Source organism: Ornithorhynchus anatinus, chromosome 4 (assembly GCF_004115215.2).
Source record: "Ornithorhynchus anatinus isolate Pmale09 chromosome 4, mOrnAna1.pri.v4, whole genome shotgun sequence".
NCBI lineage: Eukaryota > Metazoa > Chordata > Mammalia > Monotremata > Ornithorhynchidae > Ornithorhynchus > Ornithorhynchus anatinus.
The window spans coordinates 47387405-47407164 of NC_041731.1; the positions used below are offsets into that span (position 1 = coordinate 47387405).

General features: G+C 45.7%; 1 protein-coding gene across 5 annotated transcripts in view; it reads left to right on the forward strand.

Annotated features, from left to right (window-relative positions):
* MVB12B (multivesicular body subunit 12B) overlaps nt 1-19091 on the forward strand; it is a 142989-nt gene extending 123898 nt beyond the window's left edge. For all 5 annotated transcript variants that reach the window (XM_029063069.2, XM_029063065.2, XM_029063066.2 and 2 more), the window contains one exon: nt 14625-19091. In XM_029063069.2, the coding sequence (XP_028918902.1) occupies nt 14625-14686 (62 nt within the window). In that variant the 3' untranslated portion in view covers nt 14687-19091. The remainder of the gene's footprint in view (nt 1-14624) is intronic.
* The last annotated feature ends 669 nt before the right edge of the window (nt 19092-19760 follow it).

The window sequence follows — 19760 nt, forward strand, 5'->3', positions numbered from 1 at the left end:
TCCAAAGCAGTGATGAAGGTGATTGTCCCTACAGCTTTTAGAGCTGGATTCCCAGACTTATTCATTCCAAGCCCCTCACAAGCCCCAAGAGTTCCCAGTCAGGATCAAAAAGACCTAAAATGGTAACTTTCTAGCCTATTAGCTCTTTGTAGCCTGCCGGCTCTCAGTCCTCAACCTCTCTAAAGACCTTGCCCCCATTTCTCCCCAACCTCCCAATGAAGGGTTGCCACCTTTGTAGCCCAGATGGATGAATCACATTCACGATATGGGGATTTTGACCTGAATTATCCATTTGGTCTGACCTCAAGGAACAAACCCACCAAATCATTTTTCATCACCCCTTCCCCCAGTGTAGACAGATTTCACTGATTTCAGGTCTCTTTTCCTAGGAAGAGACTCTTGGAATAGTTTGCATTATATTTGAATCTTATTTTCTGCATTCTAAATGTTATGTGGAGAATGGATGACTAATTGACCTCGATTATTCTGTATTGTGAAGAGGCGTAATGCATTTGAACTATTTTCCTGATGGAACTGGCAAGATGAGCAAGTGCTAAGGACCTATTACTCCTATTGACTGGTTAGTGGGAATTTGGGGGAGCTGAATATTGGAAGTAGATAGAAATGTGATACCATTACTGGCATTATCATATGTTCCTAAATATCTTGCTTGTGAGCTTTCATCAGTCTTGTTTCATTTAACAAAGACTTTATATTTCCCTTTGTTAACCTCAAAAGATGTTTTTTTCTGTGGCAGTGTCACAGGGCTTCTCTAGTGATTAAAACCTAAGATTGTCTCTTTGTTTATCAGCCGAATCCAAAACCTGCGAAGTATCTTCAAATAGAAACCCCAGAGAAGACCCTCAGAAAGGCCAAGTCACTGGCCTGGCCTGGAATATTAGGGCCACCTTATTTCAGCCGTAGGGCTTTGGAGAGAGAGTAAGGTGTCTTGGACCTGATGCCCCTGACTTGCTGGGCTAAAATGACCTGTGCATGACCATCAATCCTTTTTCACTCTGTCCAGAGAAAGATGATCTTTTGTTAATAATATTAGTATTTATTAAGCATGTACGGTGGGCAGATTACTGTCCTAAGCGCTGGGAGAGAATACACAGATGGGAATTAGATATTGATGGTGTGCTCTTCTATTAGTGGTGTGTTGTGCCTGGTTTAATTTACCATTCTGATTCTCCTGGCCATCCTGAAATCACACCATTTGCGATTGCCTCCCTGGACAACTCGGCTGCTAGGGTCATCTGCCAACTGGCCAAAGCTCAGTAACCTCAAACATCATTTGAGGTTGTGCTTCACTAAGTCTTTAAATTGTTTCTCCTGCCCTCCCTGTCTGTGGACACCCCAAGCCAGCTCCCAATCAACTGCTGTTAGGTTATGCTACTCACATCCTGTGGACTTGAGGACACACAAAAAGGATTAGGTTAGGGTTTCCTTACCCCTCTTAGGGTCGCACCTGTAGAGTTTCCAGTCTCGGCTACAGGATGGAAAGTCAAGCACAGGCCTACCCATTCCATTCCTAGCTTGGGTAGTGACTAGCGAGTGGATGGCAAACTGCTACAGGTCAAAACTCCCCTGTGCTGAGCAGCAGTGGCATAGGAGAGAGTCGAGGGCGGAGATTCAAGTTTACTGCGCAGAAGGAGGCAATGGTAAACCGCTTCCGTATTTTTACCAAGAAAACTCTATGGATACACTACCAGCACGATTGCAGATGGAGGTGGGGCATTCTGGGAGAGATGTGTCCATGGCGTTGTTACGGATCGGAGACGACTCATAAGAATAAGACAAGGGTTTCCTTGCCCTACTGAGGGTATGCTTCCTAGCCTTTCTCAAATCCACCCAAATTCATCCAGAGTTTGAGATCCTGATTAATAAACCTGGCTTCTCTCTCCTGAACTGAGATATTCCAGATAGACACTGTGGAGGACCACAAGTCAACCCGATGCATTTTCCCTGCTTGGCTGGGAAGGCCAGGCCCAGGTGACAGAGGGAGTTGAACTCTCAATCATTTAAGTGGCACCCACGGATATATTCTGGAAATTCTGTCCTGAGTGTCTCTGGTAGCAGATGAAGACAGTTGCCTTCCCTGAAACCTGAGAGGACCCAGCCTCAGTCAGATCGTTCTTGGGTTTTAAGGAGTTGTTCCTTTAGGGATGGTGACAACCAGAGCTTCAAGGATATCAGAAGAAGGAGACAAGTTGTTAGAGGTAAGGAAAGCCCTGATAGGAAAAAGAAGCCACAGACTCAGGGAACTCTGTCCCTGTGCAATTCCAGACATGTCCTTCCCCTGATCATTCTCAAATATGGAATCCTGCCAACTTGACCCCCAGAGACAACTTCATTCAGAGAGAAATAACTAAGATTTGGGGAAATGAAGTGGCAGACAGGCAGGAGATGACATAGAAGGCAAAACAATAGAGCATAGGGCAAGGCTACATGCAGACCCAGCAGTCCGGAAGATTCGTACATATGGCACAACATTTTATCTATTGTGTTACAAAGAAATAGGAAAATTCCATTGAGATTGTATTAGTTGGGCTTAGAAGGGGAGGCATGGCTCAGCATACAGATAAAATAGGAAAATTTCAGTAATAATGATAATAATGTCATTGATTAAGCACTTACTATGTGCTGCTCTACCTTTCCTCATCTCCCACTCCCTTCTGCATCTCCCTGACTTACTCTCTTTGCTCTTCCCCCCTCCCAGCCCCACAGCACTTATATACATATCTTTAATTTTATTTGTTTGTATTGATGTCAATCTCCCTCCCACCCCCACCTAGACTGTAAGCTCATTGTGGGCAGGGAATGTGTCTGGTTAGTGTGGTATTGTAATCTCCCAAGTGCTTAGTACAGTAGTCTGCACACAGTGAGCACTCATTAAATATGACTGAATGAATGAATGCTAAGCAATGTGGTAAATACTCCGTTATGAGCTTGGACAGAGTTCCAGTGTACCCAGCACACCCTTCCAGTTCCTGTTCTAGACAGAACTCACAATCTATCTTCTTCCACTTTACCGATGAGGAAACTGAAGCCCAGAGAGGTTAAATAACTTACTCAAGGTCACACAGTAGACCAACGATGGAACTGAGACTAGAACCTGCAGCTCCTGACTCCCAGTCCCAAACTCTATCCACTGTCATGCTGCCACTATATGACATAGGGGTAATCTATCATTTTTTAAACTTTAAAAGACAAACGGCAAAGACCTGAGTAAAAGCGCTGAATGTGCCTATCAACTCTGTTGTACTGTACTCTCCCAAGTACACAGTACAGTGTTCTGCACAGAGTAAGCACTCAATAAATATCTTTGATTAACTGATTAATTGAGGCTGCCCTCTTGCACAATTCTTCAATAGTCTCTGGAACGTCACATTTCCTAAAAACGAATGGAAAGCTCTCGAATCACCAAAACGATTGAGACTGACCCTATTTCAGAGACCAGATTTCTTCCCATTTTTAATGTAGGGATCCTGGGTCCTGTGTCTAACTAAGATTCCAGGCTGCAGAGAAAGGAGGTGTAAACTCTTGCTACACCTAACAAAAAAAAATAATCTCAGATTCTGAATGGTCAGTTACCTACTCTTTGGCTATGTGAGAGCTACCTGTGGCAAAAGTGAATCGTAAACAGGTAACCCAATGCAACTTACCACAAGTGCCTTCCCTCCCTCTCCTGGGTCTACTAGTTTAATCGCCTTCTCCCTATTTCCCACCAGCACCCCAGTCACCATCACCCACACCACATTGCCAGTTCAGGACTGGCTGTTTTTCAGCCAATGGGCAGGAAGGAGAGCATGAGTATTTTGATATGGTCTTGGCTAGTCCCCAGTAACCCATCCATAGTATGGATGGATGGATAGATAGAAGAGAGGAAGGGTGAAGCTGCATGGCAGAGAGGGAAAGGTGGTTTTCTGAGTAAATTAGACCCAGATGACTACCTGCCATCCAGCAGCCTGATTTCATTCAGAGGGTAGGTAGCAAGGAGTGACGTGATATAGATTTGCCAGAGGTAGCTGTTGTTTGGGTCTACTGGCACTTGTCATACTATAATCCCAGCTCCCCTAAAGGCTCTGCCTGGTGTGGAAACATGGAAAGTTTAATGGGCTGCCCCTGTTCTCTGGAAGAAGCAGCATCTCCAAAGAGGGATGGATGTGCGTGCCAATAGTCTGCTTTGCTGGGTACCGTTATTTCCCTTGCAAGCAATAGCTCCATTACCACAGCTCTGATGGATCTCAAGCCAACCAGGTACGATTTCCCTGGCACCACGGGCAGATAAATATCCCTAAAGAATTTCAGGGCTTCATTTCCATTGCCTTATGCCGCTTCCTTCCTTCAGCACCACAGGGCGCCCATTTAAAGGGGTAGTGATCCCAACCCCCTTCTCAACTCCCGGACCATTTCTTCTAGGCAGTTACAATGTTCCTGGTTTTGAGAAGTGCCATGGTGCAGTTAGCAGGGTAAATTATATGCATCTCATTGCAAACAAGTGAATAAAAATCATTTAAAATAGGACTTTTTTCACTCTGCTCCAGTGAGAGTGAGGATCGGAGAGATGAAGGACCCAACCATTCGAATTACATTTCCACTCAGCACAGGGCTGTTCACCGATGTATTGGATACTTGCCCTGGAAAACTGAGACTGAAACTTCTCTTCAGTTCAGAGTTAAGAATAAAACCCAACTAAAATCTCATTAGCTTCTTACCCTCCCTAAGCCAAACTCTTCTGCAGAACAAACCTGCCTTCATTTTAACTTGGCCGTAAGCTGAAAGTCTAGGGAGCGTCTAATTAGCAAAGTGAGCATCTAATATTAATCACTCCCCTAAAATTGACAGAGGAGGCAGTTCATTTAACCACTTAATTGCTACAGGTTTTTATGGGCTGCAGTTTGCAGACATATTTAATGAAGAAGTTGCAAATCTAAGGGAGCTTAAAATTTTAATTTTACCCAGAAATATTTTTCCTTGTTCTTGTGTTTGTAGTCAATTCTCAAGAGTGTAGTCACATGAAATGTTCTTTAAATGAACATATTTGCTAACTGGCATGATTTCAGTTTTTAAAACATTGGTTCCAGCAATTAGGCATTTTTTTCAGTTCCCAAATGACTAGAGAAATTCGTCTTGATTATAATTGCTCTTAGCCACGCATATCTAATTTGTGTCTTTTTAAGTGTTAATTAGTAAACAGTTTGAGCTGACATCTTTATGTGTTTGTGTGCTGAAAAATGAGGCTTATTTAGCTTGGGGCTGAGCCTGCTAGCAGTGACATCACGACACTGAGGTAGATCGGAAGCAAGCATGTTGGACTATTTCAGAGACTCCTGCAAGGCAGGAACTTTTTGGCATTCCCCCCATTAAGGTTCCTCATGGCACATCCCAGAGTACATGTTGAGGATTCTGAGACATTTCTGAAGAAGCACAGTGAGACAGAGTCTCCTTTATGTCGGTATCTAAATAGTAGGCTGTGGTCTACCTGGTGTGTCAGTGTTTCGTTAGTCCATTGGAATTGTTTTTCTTCCCAATTTGGAAAGGGAATTTGTAGGCTGATTTGTGGTCAAACAACACCATCTACTGTTCATTTTCTCAAACTGCACTGGAAAACAGTGTATTGGGGAAATAAATGTTTGGTCTACCCCTGTATTGTGTCAGCTGAAAGAAACCTCGGGAGATCTGTCCAATTCTCTGGGAAATTAACTCTCCTGAACCACAGAGTTATGCATAAGTCCTACCACTGGACCCCAGTGTTCATTTATTTCATAACCTAAGACTTCTTCAGATCTTACAGCCCCAGGAAGTACTTAGCTACACACCTGATTGCTGAGTTGCTCACCATGGCCCGGAAATAGGAGCCGCGGACAGTGATGCATAGGGGAGGTTTTATGTGGTATGAATTCAAGCTGGTTCTCCCTCAAGGATAGGCAAACTTGATACAAGTGATCATTGTTCTCCACTCTAGAAACTCAGTGGAAGTGTAATTCCTTTCGAAATAATTATATATTTTATTGGCATGAAGTTGTCTCTTCTGTGAAATAAAGCTCAGGTAGATGTTTGTTTTCTTTACAAGCCACTCAGAATCAATGGGATTAATTTTGATCCCGCTTCATTTTTACCTCACCCTGTGACTATGCATTAGAGATTGAAATTAAGCCATTTTGAATTAGGTGTTTTAAGAGAGTGTCCAGGTTCACCCTTCAAGCAGAATCTCAGGATTTCAGGTATGCAGGCCACCTGCACCCTTGATCAGCAAAATCATCAAGGAAAAAATCACTTGTGGTCCATTGCCCAGAGCTCAGATGAAACCAAGGTGGGCAGTGAGATCGAAGCTGTGAGCTTCATGAAGATCAAACAGTAGACCCAAGGAAATCAGACCAAGTTTCCCCTTCTTTCCATTCCCATATTGTCCGGCTTTATTGGGATATGCAGGAGGTGGTTCTGTGGGGATTTGGTCATTCAGGCACCTGTATAGTGTTTTGTAGCCTGTAGATCAATCAGTTGCATTTATTGAGCACTTACTGTGTGCAAGGCACTTGTTAGCATTTGAGAGAGTACAATATAACAGAGTTGGTAGATACATTCCCTGCCCACAATGAGTTTACAGTCTATGGGGGAGACGGTTATTAATATGAATAAATTACAGATATATACATAAGTGCTATGAGGCTGAGGGAGGATTGAAAAAAGGGAGCAAATCCAAGTGCAAGGGTGATGTGGAAGTGAGTGGGAGAAGAGGAGATGAGGGTTTTGTCAGGGAAGACCTCTTGGAGGAGATGTGCCTTCATTAAGGCTTTGAAGGTGGGAAGAGTGATTGTCTGTTGGATATGAAGAGGAGGGCATTCCAGACCAGAGGCAGAATGTGGATGAAAGAGAGGTCAGTGGCAAAGTACTGGCACTGTGAGTAGGTTAGCATTAAAGGAGCTGGGATATAGACAGAGAGAAGTGAGGTACGATAGGAGGGACCAAGGTGATTGCTTTAGAGGCGATGGTAAGAAGCTTCTGTTTGATGCCACGGTGGTTGGACAATGACTAGAGGTTCTTGGGAGTCAAGAAATATGGACTGAATGTTTTTGAAGTACAATCAATCAATTGAATTTATTAAGTACTTAATGTGTGCGGAGCACTATTCTAAGCATTTGGGAGAGTACAGTACACCAGAATTGGCAGACACATTCCCTACCCAGAACAAGCTCACAGTCTGGATGAGGAAAATGATCGGGTAGCAGAGTGAAGTATGGACTGGAGTGGGGAAAGACAGGAGTCAGGGAGATCAGCAAGAAGCTGATATAGTGATCAAGGTTGGTTAGGATAAGTGCTTCTATCCTAAGGGTGGCTTTGGAAAATGTAGATGGAAGCGTGATCAATATTGCAGGCCAAGAAGGTATTTGCAAAACTGAACTAATCCAGAAGTCAAATCCTGAGTTTCCCACGGACCTCTTCTGCTCCCAGCCAAGGTGGATTTATATCCCAGTGCTGAGAAACAGGCCATTCAAGAAAACTGAAAGTCATGATATGACTTTATAACCATTTTCTCAGATCAGCATATCTTTTTCTGATTTGGTGTTCCACAGAACTTGTGGGTCCTGTGGAGGAGAGCATCACTTTCTCTCTTGTTCTTCCAGAGGCCCCCATGCTGAACAACGTCAGTGTCCCCTTTGTGAAATGAGAAGAATAATACTGCTCCTTCTTTGGCCTGCAGAAAAGTTCTATGCAAAGGCATAAATGGGAATGTTTTAATTCACAATTGTTAAATCCAATATATGTGAGATTTCAAACCATAGTGCCCAAAAAGTGGGTGGCGCTTCTTAGAGATGTGTGCTGTCTGAAGTCCAAATGGCAGGACAAAATCCCTAGACACCCTTGTTTTCCCACTCATAGTAGTGCTATCTATGGAGAGCCCGAGGAGCTTGAAGTCCTGAGTAAAAAAATGACACTTTTCCTGATCACAAGAAGTTTACACACTGAGATGCAACTTAAAATATTTATAACTAGACTGGTCAAAATAAATAATTGACTAAACATGTATATGTATTTTTATGTCTTAATGCTGAGGAAGGTCGATGGATTATAGGGTTTAAGATGCTTGGAAATAAATTGAGCAAGTGAGATTTTAGGAGGCCTTTGAATGTGGGGAGAGCTATGGTCTGTCTGATGGGAGAGGGAAAAAGTCCTGGAGGAAAGTTGGGGAATCATCTGCATCAAGGTGGTAGCTGAGGCCATGTGAATGGTTGAGCACCCTGAGAGAGTAAAGTGTAAAGCTAGAAGATTAGGGGACCCGGAACAGAGCCTTCAGGCGAACGCCCACATTAGGATGGTGAGAGCCAGAGGATATTGAAACCAAGAGAGAGCATCCTATAAATAGAGTGAGAACCAATTTATGTCTTATCAGTAAAACCGAGACCTGATAGTTTTCAAGGAGGAAGGAGTGGCCATAGTGTCAGAAGAAGCAGAGATCGAGGAGAATTAGGATGGCTTATAGCCTTGGATCTTGGTTGTAGGGAGGTTACTGGTGTCCTTAAAGAGTGTAGTCTTGGTCTAGCAAAGAGGTCAAAACCCAGACAATAATAACAATAATAATAATAAAGGTATTTAAGTGCTTACTATATGCGAGGCGCTGTACTAAATGCTGGGGTACATACAAGTAGATTGGCTTGGACACAGTCCCTGTCCCACATGGGGCTCACAGTCTCAATCCCCATTTTACGGATGAGGTAACTGAGACACAGAGAAGTAAAGTGGCTTGCCCGAGTTCACAAAGCAGATGTGGCAGAGCCGGGATTAGAACCTATGACCTTCTGACCCCCAGGCCCATGCTCTATCCACCACGCCATGCTGCTTCTCTTCGGAGGGTCGAGAAGACAGTTGGTGTATACAACACATTCTAAGAGTTTGGATAGGCCACCTGGCTGGGCTTTATACTTTCGAACTTGGGCTTGCCAGTTAATGCCACTCAACCAAGAGCATCAGAGCATCATCTCTCCCAGTCGTCACAGGGAAGACCTGGAGAACCTTTCAGGGCAGCCCCAGAAATGGCAGCTAAGGGATATCCAACCATTTGGGCCCTGTGATCAACGTTGTGTCTTCTGGAGAGATACACCTAAAGCCCAGCAGAGGGAGCCCTGGTAGCTTAACAGTGTTGATTCTGCCTGCTTTACTTTGGGAACAGACTTGCACCGATGAAACCAATTTCATTTTAATTGAATTCTTTCCTTTTTTAATTCAAAAAGGATTTTCTCTATGTGCATACGTGCAGGTGCTCTTTGTGCAAGAGACTAATTTCTTAGGTAAATAGTAATCCAGGCCAAAAGCCCCCACCTCTTCTCCCTCCTCCACCAAAGTGTATATTAGATACAAAAAGAGAGAGGAAGGGAGTGAGAGAAACAGGCACATCCAGCTTTCTGTGATGGGTATCTTTTCTGGCCTGCCTTTGGGATCCCATGGAAATCAGGGAGAGGTATGAAAATCTCCTTGCCCTATCTTTAAAGGTGATTATTGATATTTCATTCTCACTGTTTTTACATGTTTCTCCCTGCCCTGAACCCTGGGCTACGGTCACATGTTTCTCTGCCCCAGTCCAGGTGTTCTCTGAACAGGATTCCCAGGGGCCGTGGACCTGCCTTTGCTTCTGCTTCTCTGCATGCCCTTTTCCCTGCCTCAGACCTTGTTCAGGCTGCTGGATTTACCCATTAGCATCTTTGCTCTCCAAGCTTTGATGGCTTCCATGAGCATTCTCCAGTTTTGGCTGCACCCATACTGTCCTGTTAGATCTTGGCCCCAACCCTGAATGTGTACCAGATAGTGGGGGGTGGGGGAAGAGACTTTTTTAAAATGATATTTGTTAGGCACTTACTGTGTCCCAGGCATTGAACTAAGTGCTGGGTAGATACAGGTTAATCAGGTTAGACACAGTCCATGTCCCACATGGAGCTCACAGTCTTAATCCCCATTTTATAGATGAGGTAACTGATCACCAGAAAAGTAAAGTGACTTGCCCAAGGTCACACAGCAGACAAGTGGCAGAGCCAGGATAAGAACCCAGGTCTTTCTGACTTCCAGGCCCTAGCTCTGTCCACTAGGCCATGCTGTTTCTCATCTAGACAGAAAGCATCTGAGGTTGTCGGCTTCTCCGAAACCAAGCTCCGTAATGCTTCCAGACCATGTAGGGAGTAAGATGAGGAAAGCTAGGATTCCAATTCCTTTCATTCATTCAGTCATTCAGTCGTATTTATTGAGCACTTAGTGAGTGCAGAGCATTGAACTAAGCGCTTTGCCACCATGTCCCAGCCTGTGCTGAGTCCCTGTTCAGTCCTCATCCTCAGGAAGAACCTAGGTCCTCCCTGGTGACATTACCTTTTCAGAGTTTCCATCCTTTAAATCCAGTGACCTCTGTAGCCCAGAGCATCTTTGTTCCGCTGAAGGGAATGAAGAGTCTAAACTGGTGATTTTTTTAATGGAATTTATTAAACGCTTACTATGTCCCAGGCACTGTACTAAGCATTGGGATGTGGCATAGTGGATAGAGCACAGGCCTGGGAGCCAGAAGGACCTGGATTCTAATCCCAGCTCCACCACTTGTCTGCTGTGTGACCTTGTAAGTCTATACTGCTCTGTCCCTCAGTTACCTCATCTGTAAAATGGGAATTATAACTATGAGCCCCAAGTGCTATAGGGACTGCATCCAACCTGATAACCTTGTATCTACCCTAGCGCTTAGAACAGTTCTTGGTACATAGTAAGCACTTAACAAATACCATTATTATTATACAAGATAATCGGGTTGGACACAGTCCATTCCCCACACGGGGCTCACAGTCTTACTGCTGTTTTACGAATGAGGTAACTGAGACACAGGGAAGTGAAGTGTCTCGCCCAGGTTGTCGCAACCAGAACTAGAGCGCAGGTCCTCTGACTCTAAGGCCCGCTAGGCTCACCGCTTCTCACCTGTCATGGGTCTGCCCATTGTGATGCCTTCCCCCAGTATGAGATCATGCGGAGAGTTGCTCTCCAGGGGGCTGAGTCAGACTGGGCCCGGTTACTGGTCCCTTGACCTCCTGAGAGTGGACTGAGTCAAGGCCCCCAGATACTGGAGTTTCAGATCCATGTAACCAGAGGAGAGTGGGAGAGATCTCTTATTTGACCGCAAGGTGGCAATATTAGTTTGCACATGTGTCCCCTTGGCGGGGGGAAAATGTCCCTGGCCTTTCTTCTCTCCTACCCCCAGCATTAATATCTGGCTGGTCCCAAAACAGCCGGCTCGGGCCATTTGTGGGAAATAGAAGAAAATCTGCCCTAGATGATGAAGCAGCAGTCGTGGCAGGGAGCACTGTCCCAGAGTCCAAGCCCTGAGCAGTCTGGCTGCTGCAACTATTAAACGCGACCGTCATCTGAAATCAGAAAGGTTTTATGCAGACCCTCATATGTTCTGAGGCTTCTTTGGAGTCTGCCATGTCCTGACCAGCTAGGATCCCTCCTGATCCCTCCTCCCAAGAGGAAAGACCAACTCTCAGAGAGGAGACGGTTCCTTTCAGAACCCCAAGGCCTCTTGCAGTGGGAGTGGTCTTCCATGGAAGATGGACCTGCTTCTTGCCAGATCTTAAAGGATCTGACTCAGCTGTCCATTTGGGACCAGACTAAACCATGCTGCGTAAATGAAAAATACTCCAGGGGGCAGGTTGGTGATTCCATGTCTCTTTCACAGAGTTAGGGTGGCTGGGGAGGCTTCAGCAAAGATCACATGGTCAGCTTGGCACCCAGCAATGTAATTGCCCCACAGGGTCCTGGGGCAGCATCCTAACCTGGCAAGCTGACTCACTCGCAGGTTCTGTTCTGTATAGTAGTAGTAATAATCGACGGCATCATCGTCATGGTATTTATTGAGCACCCAATGAGTGCAATTCACTGTACAGCTATTACAGGATAATGATGAATACAAAAAGAGCGGTAGGGCATTGTAACTAGAAGAGTTGAGTTGCAAGTTCCTCTTAGCTCTATATTGCTATTTGAACGAAAAACATTCCGTTTTCAGCATTGCCTTTCTAACACGGAAGCAGCATGGCCATATATTTTTTTTTAATAAAAGCAGAGTGTCCTGTTAATCGTGGTTCTAGGTTGATTATGATCAGAAAAGGTTTGTCCTATAAAGAGGCCCCATTTCATCAGGTATCACTTCAAGATGCTCCTTTGCATTAATTGAGGCCTCTTTTAAATGGGCCACAAAGACTTCTCCACTGTAATATTCAGTGGTATTTACTGAGCACTTACTAAATGCTTGAAAGACAACAATACAGTAGAAGTCATAGAGGTGATCTGTGCTCACGAGGAGCTTACAGTCTGAAGGGGGAGACAGACATTGAAATAACTATAGATATGGAAAATGGCAAGGCATAAAGATATGTACATAAGTGCTGTGGTGCTAGGGGTAAGGTAAATAACAAGTGCTTAAAGGGTACAAATCCAAATGCTGAAGGGAGAACTAGTAGGGGAAATGAGAGCTTAGTCAAGGAAGGCTTCTTGGAGGAGCTGAGAGAAGAGCAGCATGAAATAGTGGCTAGAGCACAGGCCTGGGTGTCAGAAGGTCATGGGCTCTAATCCTTGCTCTGCCACTTGTCTGCTGTGTGACCTTGGACAAGTCACTTCACTTCTGGGCCTCAGTTGCCTCCTCTGTAAAATGGAGATTGAGACTCTGAGCTGCATGTGGGATAGGGACTGTGTCCATCCCTATTTACTTGTGTCCAGTCCTGCACTTAGTATAGTGCTTGGCACATAGTAAATGCTTAGCAAATATCACAATAATTATTATTATTATTATTTTAGGAGGGCTTTGAAGGTGGGAGAATGGTTAAACTTGTTAAACTTGTTAAACATGTTAAACTTGGGGTAAAGATGGGACTTCCAAGTAGAGTTCTCCTGAAGGCAAGAAAAAATGCAAGACCGCAGAGAAGGAGAGAGGCCAGAGCAGGAGAGGTAGATTTGGTAATCATCCACATAGAGATGGTAGTTAAAGTTGTAGGAGTGAATGAGTTCTCCAAGGGATTGGATGTAAATGAAGAACAGAGAGGACCCAGAACTGAACCCTGAGGAACTCCCACAGTTAGAGGGTGGGAGGCAGAGGAGGAGGCTGCGAAAAAGACGGAGAAGGCACGTCCAGAGAGAGGAGAACTAAGAGAAGGCAGTATTCAGTGAAGCCAAAGTTAAATGTTTCCAGCAGAAAGGGGTGGTCCACAGTATTGAAGGCAGCTGAGAGGTCGAGGAGGATTAAGATGGAGTAGAAGCTTTTGGATTTGGCCTCTTAGTGCTTGGAGACAGTACAATAGAAACACAGACACATTCCTTGGCCACAAAGACCTTACACTCTAAAGGGGGAGACAGACATAAAATATTTGCAGACAGAATAATCAGAAAAAATACTGACTGTACAACTGAATTTATGCATATTCATTCAAGTGCCAGGGATGGGGCTAAATATATAAACACGCATTTCTGGAGCAGTAGCAAGAAGGGGTCAGTGTTTAACCATTTTATGAAGCCTGACCTTTCTGGCAAAGAGTGGATTAATGGGCTAAAGTGACTCTCTGACAGGGGAACTCTGAGAATCTAAGCACTTAATACAGTGTTCTGCACACAGTAAGCGCTCAATAAATACAATTGAATTGGGGCACACCCTCACAGAACAACCAATGGTATCACCAGTCAGCGGTCCTATTGACCCCCAGAGAGGAGGTTGTAAAAAGCAGAAGGGACTGTGGGCAGGGAACATGTCTACCAACTCTCTTATATTGTTCTCTCCCAAGTGCTTAATACAGTGCTCTGCACACAGTAAGCGCTCAATACCATTGATTGATGTGGGCACAGACAGCCTGAGAAACCTTCTTCTCTTTTCCTGTGATGGGGAAAGCCAGACCAGCTGGCCTTGATCCATGTGCCAGGAATTCAATTTTTTTTTAAAATAGTATCTGTTAAGCGCTGCCTGTGTGCCAAGCACTGTAGTAAGTGCTGAAGTAGATACAAGATAATCAGGTTGGGCACAGTCTCTGACCCTTTTGGGGCTCACTGTCTAAGTAACCAACTCAACCTTTCCTGAGTTGTCTGGCTCCATGGGGGTGGGAGAAACCATTCCGCGGCTCAGTGGAAAGAGCACGGGCTTTGGAGTCAGAGGTCATGGGTTCGAATCCTGGCTCGGTCACTTGTCAGCTGTGTGACTTTGGGCAAGTCACTTAACTTCTCGGTGCCTCAGTTACCTCATCTGTAAAATGGGGATGCAGACTGTGAACCCCACGTGGGACAACCCGATTCCCCTGTGTCTACCCCAGCGCTTAGAACAGTGCTCGGCACATAGTAAGCGCTTAACAAATACCAACATTATTATTATTATTATTCTCATGGGGGAACTTGGGAAAGGATAAACTGCTCCCAAAGCTGGGTATAAAACAAACCAAATCTCATCTCTTTCCTGGGCTACTTGGTCCAGGAGGGGAAAGATGCTGTTTTCCCAGAAAGTGTGTTACTAGCAGGAGTGAGCCGGGGTCTGTCACTCTGTTGGATTTGGTGTAATGGGGTTTTCCTTGTCTCCGTGCAGCATGACTGAATTTCCTGTCTGGATTTTGTCTTTGGTCTCACAGTACGACTACAGCTTCAGGACCGAGCAGAGTGCTGCCGCCAGGCTCCCTCCCAGCCCCACTAGATGTCAGCAGATCCCACAGTCCTGAGGAGGCTCGGAGCTGCCCAGCACACACCCAGATACTACTGAGCGGGGATACAGGCCCATGAGGGTGTTCCTGGCAGCCTTGCCCTCCGATCCCTTCCCATAACCAAGGACTTCAAAACCACCTGCCTTGCTCCCTTACACTCTAACATGATCTTTTCCTTGTGTTATTTTTTTTGTAATATTATTTCTGGAATTTGAACTGTCTAACCCTTTTTGGTCTGCTTTCCTAATGCCCAGCCATCCTGGGGATACTGTTCTTAATCATGAGTGTTACATTAGTGTGGAGGGGCCAGTGGCTCCCAAGATATCTGTGTGATTGAGCGCCCCCCCCCCCACTAAGCCCACCCTAGGCCAGGCACTCTGGAAATCCAGTCCCCAGTAGCCTCTTGCCTGGCCGGGTTTGAGTGACGCCAACACCGATGACTGTGGGTTTCTGGCTGGGCCTTTGGCTAACGGCATTTCATTGGAGCGGGCTGCTCTGCCACTTTCGTTGGCAGCTGGCCTGCAGCTGGGAGCATTTGGCTTCCCCTGTGGGCCTGAGGCCTTGGGCAGGTGTCACTGCCCTGGGCCCTGGGTAAGCACAATTGGGACTGCAAGGGGAGAGATCTGCCTTTGCTGTTTCCATTTCTAAAGCACAGAACTGTTTCCCTGATGTCCTCTCCATGAGGAAACTAAGATGTTGGCCTATGTAATTTGAAGCTCATGTAACAAAAATGGTGCTTGCCGCTTTCTCCTAGAAGATCAGGAACCCAGAATTCAGAAACTAACTTTCCTGAAAATTGGAGATGGGGATTGGAGAGAGGGAGGCCCCTTCAGACATCGTGGAGGGGATGATTCTCTTTTCCTGGGGGAGGAGAGGCTGTGATGAGCTGCAAGCAGGATCTCATCTGTTTGACCTAGCTTTCCCGCAGAAAGGCTCTCCCGCTACTCCAGGATTGGCTGGATTGCCTTGATGGGCATCAGTGTCTTTCATTTGAAGCGGCCTGGCTGCTGAAAGGGAGCCAAAACAGTCCTGGGCAAACATCCTCCTCCATTCAGGCCTGGGTCACCTTGGAGGATGAACTCTCAGAAGCTTCACATTGACCCCATGGAGGTGCCCACGAAAGCTGGGATGCTATGGACCCTACCCCGGCTCCAGCATGGTTATCATTGGGCCAACTGGCTGACTGGTTAATTGCTAGGCCCGATGCATGTCTTGATGATGTCTGTACTGTGATAAGTTATTTTGACAAGTTTGTTTGAACTATGCTGCTTTTTGAACTGCAGAACTGTTGAACTGCAGTAAATTGGCTTTCCTTCCAAGTGAGTGTTATGGTTTGATATTGTTCATCGTGTTGATTGCCCAACCTCATTAAAGGTGCATTTCTACAGTAGCAGACATCGTTGAGGCTCCTGGACACTCAGGTGACTGATGCTCTGACTTGCTTTGTGCTGCTGTTGACTGGGTGGGGATTGTTCTGACTTTACAGAATTATTGCATGTCGGCATGGTCTCGCCAGATATTTAAATGTTTGGAGAAGAGATTATGATGATGCCTTCAGTTGAAGGAAGGAATTTGGGAGAAGCAGGTCGTGGGGATTTCTTATTAACATTTGTCTAGGCAGGAAGAACCAGTGCGCCAAATAGGTAAAACATTCCAACAAAGTCTTGGGAAAATGGTCCATTTCTGATCTGGAACAGGGCTGATTATCTTCCAGGCAGGTATCCATTTTACCCATGACTTCTCAGAGTTGATTTTCCTGGTTTGGGCATGGGACAACAGAAGCAGAGCACAAGTGATGTTTGGTTTTCGGAAGTCCGAGCAGATGTGGCATTAGCATGTGTGGGAGGTGGTGATACCTACAGGCACTATTGGGGCTGAAGTGTGTATTGCTGTTGTTCTCTAGCTGTTCTCTGAGCAAATGGAGGCCAGGTTGTCCTTAAAGTTTTACAGAGGCCAGTTGGATTTCAACAGCGGGTTCACACAGTTGTCATGGGGGTACAAGACCAGTTGTATGGGAAGGACCATCCTGTCCTGATCTCTTGTGTCAATGTCCTTTCTGGGCCCAGTGGAATGAAGTCAACAGTAGGGAACCTTGACCAAACAGGGTGATTTAAAAACATGGGCAGTTCTAGAATCCATTCACCCTGCCTGGAAACTTAAAGAGCCCTCAAACAGAGATGACTAAACTTCCCAGGACTTGGCATGACTGGTTTTATAAGTTCACAATTCTGAGGTTGGACAGCCTGAGAGGCTGCTAACCCAGGAGGCCAGGAACAAGGGTCTATTATTAATTCACATACGGGGCCTCTTTGCACTTAGGATTGAGGGTTTCTTGCTGATGTAGAGGAAGGTGGTAGGCAGGGTGGATCATCCTGTAGTGAGACACTGGGGGAAGCTGTGGGCTCCATTAAGGCCCCCATTACAGCTTCCAAGAACAGAGAATTGCCAGCTTGGTAAAGACAGAGACCATGTCAATTTTCATTTGATTTTTTTCCCAGCACAGGGCACGGCCTCCCTGTGTTGCGCATTCTATAAATTGCCATGATGATGACAGAAAGCTTCATTCAACCCAAAATGCAGACCCAGAATTAAAGCAGCCACCTAAAAATTATTGACAATATCAGCACCTACTCCAGGATAGCCAGTCCCCAGCATCTCTCCTATGGTTTGGTTACTGGGGTTTAGGAGGAAAAGTGGCAGCCCTCAAGACTGTAAGCTTCTTGTGGGCAGAGAACATGGCTACCAAGTCTTTTTTATTGTAATCTCCCAAGCACTAAGTACAGTGTTCTGCATAGAGTAAGTGCTAAAAAAAAAATCACTGACTGATTTAAAATCCAAGAACATCGAATTTGGTGGGTACAAAGCAGGAAGAAGGCAAGGGGAGCTCGAATGTCAAGGAATGGGAGAAGGGCTTATAAGAAAGGCTGGGAAAGGTCATTTTACCATGAACGAACCCTCTCGAAGGCTGCTTTCTAGCAAAATGCACCTTTTGATTATAGATTCCTCTCTAGATTGCCCAGTGATGTGTTTATACAGAAGCAGCAGCAGTTGTCAGTGTCTGCAAAGATTACTAGAGAGCCAGCTGGCACAAGACTGTGAACTCCCTCTATTAACAGAACAGAAAAAAACAAAAAAACTAGCATCAAGGAATTAGTCTGTGTGTAACATTGACTGTGAAGGATGTCATAAATGCCAGTTTCAAGTGAATTAGGTGATGCCGATGTTAAGGATGTGTGTGTATGTGTGTGTAAGAGAGATCTTTTTATAAGCTGTTCATGACCCTCCCCCATCTCCATTGCTCTGCCCTTCGGTTAGAGGCTTGAGAGATACACGTTTGGTATGAGGATAAGGTGGTACATGTGTGGTAGTAAACAGTTACTATTTTCTGTGCATTTTTTTCTGTGTGTTTTCATGGGTTCATAATTTCTCAGTTTGAATTCATGCAGACAGAGGTGATGGTCCCGTTGCCCGTGGGTCCTGGGTCAGTAATGATGAGGCCAGATTGTCCTCTTTCCTCAGAGCTCTATGCCACCAAGAGGACTTACATGGGGCCCCCTCCCTGCCCTGCCCGTGCCACCCTAAGCCAGCTTTTCAGATCCTGCCACCCAAGGGCTGGCAGAGGGAGCGGAGAGAAGCAAAACACCCCTGCAGATTTCCTTGAGACCACTATCCCACCATGGTCTCAGACATGTCCACTGCCCAGCGGCTGTATCTCTTATCTGTGGGGAGATGGGCAGAGTCTGGACTCTCAGGGAGAAGCTGGCCATACTTGAAAGCCAGGGCCCCGGGCCACAACCCAGAGGATGGGCAGGTCTGTTAGGGCTAGTCTGCCTGCAGGATGCTTGACCAGTTGCTCGAGAGGCGGGTCCACATGCTTGGATTGAGATTCTGACTCAACCTTGGAACTTTGTAAATGACCTAAGGAGTAAAAGTTTCTGGGGTGGAAGGAATAGGCCTCCATCCTGTTTGTCTCCCTACCAACTCTCCTACCAGCCTCATCAACCCTCTCAAACCAAAAGAAGGGGGGAAACTGCCTCTGCCCAGTGAAATAGCTCATTTCAGAGCTTCCAGATCTGTCTCCTTGGCCTGATGTTGGAAAACCAGACGCTGTATGTCTTAATCATTGGTCACGGACTGGCTGTTCAGGCAGCGGCATTTTAAATGTCATATCATCATGAGAAGAGAATCCCGTATTCGGTTGCCAAGTGTTTTTTAAGATGCTGTGCATTTGTGGGGCTATTGAAAGTGGAATTACTGTGCATTAATCCTAGGTATTATGTTCCTGTTGGTATTTATTTTAGGCGACTTCTGTATTTTACAAAGGGAAGTTTCACTGTGTGATTATTAGCCTGTATTGTTAATATAATTTGTTTAATAAAAGTTTGTTTTAACCACTTCTTCCCGGTTTGGGGGTCTCCAAAGCAACAAGAGAAAAGAAGCCAGCTTGTCTTGGCCCCACCCTGACTCACGAAGGACCAAGCCCCACGGGGGTGAAGCTTTTGGGTCCCTGGGTCCTTATGAATCCTGAATGGTGAAGCTCCCTCCCAGACTTGGCATGGGGTTCAGTAAGTTGATTCCTTTGGGAAGAAGACAGGCTGCAGGGTCCCATTTCTGCCCCGGAGATCAAGACTGGATGCCTACTTGTTCATTGTGTTTGAGATGGCTGGGGGCTCTGATTGAAGACCAGGACCATTCAGAAGGTGAGGAAAAGTGTCTTTTTTTTCTCCTGGAATCTCCCCTCTGGGCCCCTTGGCCCTGCTGCCAGGAGTGGTTTCTGTGGGGGAAATCCCAATTGGCCATGAAACTGTAGTGAATCTAGGGGAGTTATAACTGAAAGGAGTCAAAGTATGCTAAATGCTGCTTAATCCATCCTTTGCCCTCCAGCCTGCGTCTTGTGGGTGTTTGAGCGGCATCAAGTTTTGTGATGGGAGGAGATGGGGTGGCTCCGCTCCAACTCCCAGTGATTTCAGTCCTGCCCTGACGACTCCCCTGTTTACGAGGTGCCTCCTTGACAAAGAGGGGGTGTGGAGGTATGTGTGCACTTAGGCGGGGGACCCGCGGTGGGGG